Below are 9809 nucleotides of genomic sequence, written 5' to 3'. Positions count from 1 at the left end.
AGCGCGGGGAATCCTTCGTGGGACCTCCACACTCCTCCAAACGTGACGTACCTTGTTTGCCAGAAGCAAGGGAACACGGGAATACACATCCTCGTCTCCGCGTCACTGCGTCGATTCCAGCTCTAGCCGAACTCCTTACTTGTGATTTGCTCTAGCTCGTGAGGAAGCCTTCGTGCTTGAGTTAGTTGTATCCTCATATGGGTTGCTTCACACTATGGTTGCATTGAGGCTCATCTTTATATTCCGCAAAGCCTAATATTGCAAAGAAAGAATTAAAATTTGTAGAAACCTATTCACCCCCCCTCTAGGTTTACCATCTCTATACTTTCACTCGTGATGTCCGGGATCTCATCCGGGACTCCGGACAAATATTCGAACTCCATTCCATATTCAAGTACTACTATTTCAACATCCAACTTTAAGTGTGTCACCCTACGGTTCGTGAACTATGCGGACATGGTTGAGTACTCACTCCGACCAATAACCAATAGCGGGATCTGGAGATCCATAATGGCTCCCACATATTCAACGATGACTTTAGTGATCGAATGAACCATTCACATACAATACCAATTCCCTTTGTCACGCGATATTTTACTTGTCCGAGGTTTGATCTTCGGTATCACTCTATACCTTGTTCAACCTCGTCTCCGACAAGTACTCTTTACTCGTACCGTGGTATGTGGTCTCTTATGAACTTATTCATATGCTTGCAAGACATTAGACGACATTCCACCGAGAGGGCCCAGAGTATATCTATCCGTCATCGGGATGGACAAATCCCACTTTTGATCCATATGCTTCAACTCATACTTTCCGGATACTTAATCCCACCTTTATAACCACCCATTTACGCAGTGGCGTTTGGTGTAATCAAAGTACCTTTCCGGTATAAGTGATTTACATGATCTCATGGTCATAAGGACTAGGTAACTATGTATCGAAAGCTTATAGCAAATAACTTAATGACGAGATCTTATGCTACGCTTAAATGGGTGTGTCCATTACATCATTCATACAATGATATAACCTTGTTATTAATAACATCCAATGTTCATGATTATGAAACTAATTATCCATTAATCAACAAGCTAGTTAAGAGGCATACTAGGGACTCTTTGTTGTTTACATATCACACATGTATCAATGTTTCGGTTAATACAATTATAGCATGGTATATAAACATTTATCATAAACATAAAGATATATAATAACTACTTTTATTATTGCCTCTTGGGCATATCTCCAACACTATAGGGGTTCTTGACAATAATCAAGTCTACCCTTGATATCGTGCTACCTCCGTCCCGGTTTACAGGGCCTACGATGGATTAGTAAAAAAAAAATCCCCAAGCTAGATATTTTCTTTGCTCGTGTTTTCTTATTTTGACCTTCTATTTTTATCATCCCTTTTTCTTTGGCTTGTTGGCCACGTTTAGTTGCTCAAACATTATCTGAATTGTCTTGGTTTTATTAATTTCCCGCTTGGTTGCCACGTAGGATAGAATGACACCACGGGTAAAATTAACAGCTAGATTTTTACCAAGCCAAAATTATGTAAGTGGGATCTATATACCCAACTAATCCTAAAATAAATAGAACAACAATCTTATCTAATATGTCCACATTTCTTGTGTATCTCGAGAGCTCCAATTAGTATCCCCGTGCTTTCCCCCATCCTTTGATTTCAAACCGAAGTGGGAGAAAAGAAAGAAGGGGCCTATGTTACCAAGATAATGTGTAATCCCTTATCGAGTTCCTCACGGAGTTGTTACATTTGGAATTGTGGGGACTCATAGACAGTTGGAGCCAACTCAAAGCATACAAGCTTGTGTATCCCTCGGAAGTTTTTCAAGGCAAGATATTGGCTCAAGATCTACTCTTAATAGAAGAGGCAACACTTTGTTGGGGCAAATTCACATAGAAGAAGGACATGTGTATGTGGCTATGTGGAATTACTTTGCCATGGCTTCAAATGGATATTAGAGTCCTTTAAGATCTTGAACTTTGGGATAAATCGCATGGTGATCGTAGCCTAGTTATTTCTACCCTTAGTGTTTTTCCCTTTTTAGTTTTGTCTAGTATTTCTTAGCTTGTTTATCTTACTTGTTGGAGTAATCTTGCCATATAGTTGGCACATATTTGTATTTTAGATGACCTTTATATGTGTACTTCCCTAACATCAAGAAATTTGTTAAAATTTGTAGTCATGTTTTCACCCCCTCTAGTTGAGATCTGCTTTGATCCTCTTTTTTTTTTTTTTTTTTGAGTCTTGTTGGCCATGCCCTAAGATGGCTCACCTTGTTCCATCACATGTTGAAGGAGGTATTTTGAATTTCAAAAGTTGTATGTTTATCCTGCAATAAATAGTGGATCATATACCTGATAAAAAAAGGTGACTTATGCAGCAATGATCTAGTTTGCGTGTGGCTAAAAAAAGAACCGTTTAGTTTTGAAATAAATCATGAAACGAGTATGAGCTTAGACAAGGTACTACATATGGCCATATTGGGTGTTTTCTTTATGTTGTACAAAACAAATACACTAACTATTACAGTACATACTTCGAAAATAAGGCTCAAGTGACATTTCGTATCTGTAGTCCCTCTATTCATAATAACCTGCCATTCTCGGTTTAGCCAAAGCAAGAAAAAATGTAAAATTTAATCAAGAATAGAAGGAAAAACATCCACATTCATAATATCAAATGCATATAATTTAAAATATACTTTATGACGATTCTGATGCGGTAAATTTTAGTAATATTTTTTTGCGGGGATAGATGTTGCTATATTTTTCTAGATATTTAAAAAAATAACAAATTTTAACTTTACTAAACCTAGAACGCGAGCTAATTATGAACGGGACTGTTTCATTTGTTAGCTCACGAGAGGGTAGGTAGTGGAGTAATGAGTGCATTCTGGATCGAAATAAAGGAAACATGTTTTTGGCAAACGAAGCGGCAATTCACTTGAGCGAAAACAAAGACCTGGACACCTGCCCCTGCCCAAGACCCAGAAGTGTCAGCAGCCATTACTCTATTCTCTCCATTTGTGAATTTCAGTCTCTGCAGTCCCGCCGGCGACGACATCTGACATGGACAATCCGAGGGGTCCCCAGCCCGGGCAGGCACGGCCACGGGCGCCGCTGCCGCCAGGATGGACCGGCGATTCTGGGTCACGGCGGGGCTCCGGCCCCGGCGGCTCGTGGAGCTACGACTGGGAGTGGGCCTCGGGGCCTGGAGGCGGCTGGGCCTACGGCCACAGCTCAGAGCAGGGCCCCGGCGGCACCGCCTTTGGGTTCGGCTACGGCGGCGGCGGTGGTGGAGGCGGAGGGGGGAGCGGGCGCGGAAGCTTCGGCTTCGGTGGGCGCGGCGGCCACGCTGGCAGGTACGGCTGGGGCGGCGGATACGACTGGGCTGGCGGTCACGCCGGCGGGTACGGATGGGGCGGCGGGCCCGGCGGCTGGGGAGCAGGTGGTGGGGCGTTCGAGGGCGACCACGGAGGCTGGGGCGCGCGCGCAGGGTTCGGCGGCGGGGCGCAACGGCCACCGCGCGGAGGGCGCGGCGGCGGCGGCAACTGACTCCGGGCCGTCTGTATGGCATGGCGTGATGTCATCAAGAACGCCAGCACAGTGCATAGTAGCAGTACAACGATCTGGGCCTTCAGGTGTTTTAGGACAATGTGGTCATCTCTGGTTCAGCTTTGTTATCTTGCAAGAGCTAGTACTATGAAATTTCAGTGTGAGCAGAAATGACCGTAGCTCGTTCTGGATGTTGACCCTTGAATAATGTGTGCCATCTTTGTATATACTCGCAGCAAGTATCATATTTCAGTATGAACAAAAATGATTATGTTTGGATATTTAAGATTTGCTGGTGGTGCTGTAATGCTAGATCATGACCGAACATTCGACATTGCGCAGCGTCTTGTGGCTTTACAGCAAAATCCCAGGAACAGAACAGGCGGGTGCCTTCTTCTTTGCTGAGGTAAGATGCATCGTGCCCAGGTTACAGGTTCAAGTTTTATAAAGACAAAAAAAACAAACACTAAAAGCCAGAGTTGCTCAGACTGAACATCCCATGCCCTTCCACTGAGAGAAACATGCATACACTCTGCAGTTGGTAGCTTGGCACTCAACAGAACGAACGCTTAACCTCAGCAGCACATACTGATACACAACACAAACGCTACTAAAAAGTTCAAGATTCTGCAGACACAAGACCACATCACCCAAAAGTCCAAAGTTACATGGGTCACGTCACAGTTTCTCAACCTTGAATCAACACCTGGGTTTTGCTTTGAGAACGTTGAGTGAGAAATACAACTATCCTGCAACTACCCCAGCTTAGCAATACCCGCAATTATCCAAGGCTGAGCACAACTCCTTGTTGCACTGCTTCACAAAATCGTCGATGATTTCCACTGGTCTCTCAATGACGAGGCTTCCAGCACTTCCACCGTTGCTTTAGATCTCTAGGCAGCACAATAACTTCACAGAGCCATAGTTGCTTCATTTCATAATGGAACTTTGCTTCTGAAAATATACTATAGCCATTAATGATTCATGGTCACAGACTCAAAGCTGTAAAGCCAAACGTGGATAATTTGCAGAGTAATGAAGTAACGAAATTCCCACACATAAAAAAAAAGAACTCAACGAAATTAGGACGCCTGGAGCAACAGAGTATCCAGCAGAAATGATATTCAGGCTAGTGCAGCTGTTATCCAATAACAAGATGCAAGCAGTAGGACATGTCATAAATGGCATGAACCGTATCTTCTTCTCCCATAAAGCTTTTCCACCAGAAAGTTCCTTCTCATTATGAGCATAGAGACATACACATTGGAACAGGGTATATGAAGGCTTTGGGATTCAAAGGTTTTGCCTGTAGACACAAGCATATAACACCCTGGACTTCACTATCCATAAGGTAGAATCTACAGAAAGGACTAGGAACGGACACTTTTTAACTGGTTTGGGACACCTTCCACTTGTATCTATGAAAATGAATCAGTTTTATTATTCAGCTGCAAATGCATTTGGAACTATAAAACCATGGAAAAGGGGGGCAGAAATCACAAATATTGTTGACAAGTATAAGTAAGCGACGACATTAAACTCACCCTTACCATTCCATCTTCCGACTTCACGACACTTGTATGCAGGCTCACATGTCAGGAATCATGCTTCCAGGATCAACAATGCATGCATGTTCTGAATCAAGTAATCAGGGATAGTCAATACCAAGGTTAACCAAACAAGTTCTAGGCTGGACTCCAGACTGGGCTCATTTTCTGGCAAATTCTTACTATTAACCTGTCAAAAACTGTAAATCTGGATTCTAGATCAATAGAAAATTTAAGGGTTTTCAAATCTTTGTTGATATGTGAATATGTGATTGCTCCTACTACCAGTTCAATGAATATAAAATTCTAGAATAATTGATTCTTCAGTAGTTTTAAAGACAAACAGTGGTCCGTCATTCGTGTAAATTCTTCCACAGCATAATGGAAAATCAATATATCCTTCTTTTTTCAGAATTGATGACATGTAAATGTTATTTTTTTCCTGAAAATAAACTTGTAACAAATATTATAGAAGGACAGAGAGTAATTTTCCAAAGTGTACACCATGATATCACATTCTTTTCTTATGATGCTCCAGGGATCTCCACCTAAAAACATGTGCTGGAATTTTTCTACAAAAAGTTCTAGTAACTGGAGGATACACAGAAATATTAATCACAGAACCATACTGGGAGGGGTTATCAGAAAATAAATCAAGAACAAAAAATATTGCTGCATTATATCTAAGAACTATCTTCATCATGAAAGCTAGAACTATAAGTACTAAACAGATAGATTCATCAAGTTACCAATGATCGGATCAGGAAATAAGGGAAACCTTGCGCTCTTTTGAAGCCTAAATGATGATACTTATTGGACATACAGAAAGCTAGAAGAAGGATGAATGATAATACAGTAACTTCCATAGAGGCACAAAGGCATCACACTCTAAACCTAATACAGCCAGCCATCACACTCTACAGAACCACAAAGGCATTTCTTCTTCTTGATGTTACCGTTGGCATCATGAACCTGGTCAATTGCATAGTTGTAGTGGTATGCTAGCTCTTGACCGGGTGGAATATCCTCACAGGCAAAGAACATGATATGAGGCGCACTCTTGTCGTCATGATCATAGAGGACATTTTGTGCATAAAGGTTGGGTGAACAACTATGGTTGATAAATTTTGCAAAGTTGCCCATATTTGAAGCATCGACAGCAAAACCAGCATCCTCATCTTCGCCAGGACTCTTCTGAAGTGAGGGTATAGATCTTGACAGACCCTCCCAAAGGGCTTCATCATAATAGTTATGCCCTATAGCAAATAAGTACTCATCAGTCATCCTTTTCTGTGCCTCTTCATCATCCAAAACTTCGCCAATATATTCACAAACAAAGCTTCCAATTGGTATAAAGTCCAGGGTTTTCACGCCCCAACCCATTGATTTGGTCTTGAAGATTTGCAGCCGAAATTTCATGCCTTTTTGACCGACTCTGTTATGGCATGTAGGAGGACACTTGCAAGAAGGTCCACACTCATAAACAAGAGGCTTCGCTACTATAATACGGCCTTTATCATTGAAAGGGATGTCCCCACCATTTTTCGCTGCACAAGCACACCGTTTTGAGGCTGAACATCCACCTACACAAGCACAGCCTGCTGGAGGAGCTGGCTGATAGTTACGAGGGTATTTCAGGCGTGACATGTAGACATAGGGCATTGGGCACTCATCAGATATTGAGTTTACAACAGGTATCGGGATTCTCTCCAGCCCTTGGGATATATCTTTCATGATAACACCATCATATGGTTCAGTGTGTGCAGATTTCAGAATCTCTTCAATGTCAATATGTTTCTGCCCTGCCATTCTTCTCAGGCGGAACATATAAACATAACAATCTTCGCTTTCTCTCTCCCTCCAGTATTTCTCAACCAGATATAAACCCCCATATATAAGCATCTTCCGTTGGCCGTTTCCCTTAGTGCTGAAGCCATGGATAACACGGACTGGTGTGTTAGTATCCATGCTCTTCTTCAGTGCAAGATTGGTACCATCTATCTTCTGATTGATTGTAGCTGTCGTTGATCCAGAATACACCAAGGCATCCAAATTTTTCTTGATATCAGAAAACCGTGCATATGCCACGATGCTAACAGCTATACAAGTACCATTGGCGTCCTTCATATGATCAATCCCTATCCGGTGTGGGCGATGAAGACCGACAACACAAAGCTCAACCCTTACATGAAAGATATCACCAACATGGACTCCAGGCACATTGCCAACATATCTCTTATCATCACACTGTGCAGGGAACCTGTCTCTGAAGATTTTGTAAGCTTGTAGGTCAAGTGCTTCCTTTGACTTGTCAAGTTCATGCAAAAGCTTCTTGTAAATTAACTGAAAATCCTGCAAAGTTTTCATGACGGTTTTCCTAGCAAGAGAAACTCCAGTTTCTGGCATTCCCTGATTATGATCATTGTTGTCAGATCTCATCTTTTTATATGCAGTCCTGGTTTCCTTCTCACCTTTCCCTGAGGAGAAATTGCGCACAGCTGAAACTCTAACACCAGAATGGGGACTTGCGTAGCACCTCACAGTACTCCTAGTTCCTGAAGTGCACTGTGTTGAGCTGCCTTGAGCCCTGTATTCCGGAGTTTCAGGAGATCCACCATTGGAGCAGAAAGCTGTCGAGAATGACCGCTTGTACCCAATCTGGAACCTCCATGGCACTATTTCTTTCCGCCCCTTACGGCAATAACTGACATTGTCATTGCCTACAGGACCAGCAGAGCTGCACCCTTTGGCTGCTACATTGATCTTCTTGGCAGCCCTGTTCCCCGTGCCCTCCAGCTCCTCCCCCACAAGATCTGCAGCAGAACAGCTTCTCTTTAACCCACTCCCGTTCACATGAGACTTCTTTGAGCCCTCGGGCATGCAGATCTCACCGCAATCCTTCTGGGCAACGGCGTGAGCGCCGTTCTCCAATTTCTCCCCACTAGAGCTCTTCACGGTCGCATTCTGGTCCACATGAGACTTCTTTGAGCCCTCGGACATGCAGATCTCACCGCCATCCTTCTGGGCACCGGCGTGCTCCAATTTCTCCCCACTAGAGCTCTTCACGGCCACACTCCCGTTCACGTGAGACTTCTTTGAGCCCTCAGACATGCAGATCTCACCGCCATCCTTCTGGTCACCGGCAGGAGCGCCATTCTCCAATTTCTCCCCACTAGAGCTCTTCACGGTCACACTTATGTCCACATGAGACTTCTTTGAACCCTCGGACATGCAGATCTCACCGCCATCCTTCTGGACACCGGCGTGAGCTCTGCTCTCCAATTTCTCCCCACTAGAGCTCTTCACGGTCGCACTCCCGTCCACCTGAGGCTTCTTTGAGCCCTCGTTCATGCAGATCTCACCACAATCCTTCTGGACACTGGCGTGAGCGCCATTCTCCAATTTCTCCCCACTAGAGCTCTTCACGGTTGCATTCCCATCCACAGCAGACTTCTTTGAGCCCTCGGACATGCAGATCTCACCGCCATCCTTCTGGGCACCGGCGTGAGCGCCGTTCACCAATTTCTCCCCATGAGAGCTCTTCACGATCGCACTGTCTGTGCCTCTCTTGGACTGGCAACCCTTTTTGGCACCACTGTGAGCAGTACTCTCCATTTTCCCCCCACTGGTGCTCTTCGCGGCTGCACTGCGTGTCTCTCTCTTAAACTGGCAATCCATTTCAGCACCGCTGCGAGGGCCGGTCTCCATTCTCTCCGCATCGGAGCTCCTCGCGGTCGCACTGCGAGTGGCTCTCTTGTCGTTTCCGGCACCGCTGAGAGGGGTGCTGACAGCAGAGCTCTTCGCAGCTGCACCGAGTGCGCCTCTCTTCGACTGGCAATCCTCTGCGGCACCATTCTCCATTTTGCCCCCATCAGGGCTATCCACGACCACAATGCCGCCACCGGAGCTATCCACGACCAAAATGCGCGCGCCGCCTGTCATCAGCTCGCCGTTCTCCATCTTCTCGCCATCGGAGCCCTTCGCGGCTGCGCTGCGTGTGCCTCTCCTCAGCTGGAGATCCCCCTGGCCTCCCACGCGCGCGGATCCGCAGCCTTTGGCACCAGAACCGCCCACGCTGCCTCTGGGCGTGGCGGCGGCGGCGGCGGGGATGTTGGCATGCCGCCTGGCGAAGCCGGGCTGGAAGCGCCACGGCACGAGCGCCTTGTACCTCCGCCCGCTGACCGCCCTGGGCGGCACCGCCGGCTCCGTCAGGCCCGCCGCCACTGGCTTCTTCTTCGGCATGGCCCCACCACAAGCCGCAGGCCCTGCACGCGGAGGAAACGGATCGGATAGGGTCTCAGGACGGATCGAACGGAAAGGGCGTCGAAGGTGAGGTTACGCGTATGCATACCTGGATGCGGCGGCGGCGGCGGCGGCGGAGGTAGGGCGCGCGGTAGCCTCGGGGATTCCGGGGAGAAGCGGCGGGCCTGGGCCTGGGCTTGGCGCGGCGCGAGGTTGGTTGGTGGGGGAGAGCGGCGGCGAGGTCGGATCCGAGATGGAGGGAGGGAGAGGGTGAGGGAACCGCGCCGAGCCCCGGCCTCGGGACGTGGGGAGGGAGGTGGGGTTTGTTGTTGGTTGGCTGAGTCGGACGGCGGCCTCGCAGGCCTTGATGATGATGATCTGCTTAGTCCCCGGTTGAATGCGGGAGCAGGATACAAATCTGCAGAGGTGTAATGTGAT

General features: G+C 46.3%; 2 protein-coding genes across 2 annotated transcripts; one reads left to right on the top strand and one right to left on the bottom strand.

Annotated features, from left to right (window-relative positions):
• The first annotated feature begins 3096 nt into the window (after positions 1-3096).
• On the top strand, positions 3097-3582 carry LOC124671526 (glycine-rich protein DOT1-like). The gene has a single exon (XM_047207891.1). It carries the CDS (start codon positions 3097-3099, stop codon positions 3580-3582), a length of 486 nt encoding a protein of 161 aa, XP_047063847.1.
• Positions 3583-5802: 2220 nt separating this feature from the next.
• LOC124671525 lies at positions 5803-9371 on the bottom strand. Its single transcript, XM_047207890.1, has one exon. The coding sequence runs from the start codon at positions 9369-9371 to the stop codon at positions 6024-6026; it is 3348 nt and encodes a 1115-aa protein (XP_047063846.1). The 3' UTR covers positions 5803-6023.
• Positions 9372-9809: the final 438 nt, after the last annotated feature.

Source organism: Lolium rigidum, chromosome 7, assembly GCF_022539505.1.
Source record: "Lolium rigidum isolate FL_2022 chromosome 7, APGP_CSIRO_Lrig_0.1, whole genome shotgun sequence".
In the NCBI taxonomy this organism is placed as follows: domain Eukaryota; kingdom Viridiplantae; phylum Streptophyta; class Magnoliopsida; order Poales; family Poaceae; genus Lolium; species Lolium rigidum.
Note: the sequence above shows the minus strand (reverse complement) of the source record. Positions and strands in the feature narration are given on the sequence as shown.

Bases quoted from the DNA above. Each gene is read 5' to 3' on its own strand.
- LOC124671526 (XM_047207891.1), top strand. From the start codon at position 3,097: ATGGACAATCCGAGGGGTCCCCAGCCCGGGCAGGCACGGCCACGGGCG.
- LOC124671525 (XM_047207890.1), bottom strand. From the start codon at position 9,371: ATGCCGAAGAAGAAGCCAGTGGCGGCGGGCCTGACGGAGCCGGCGGTG.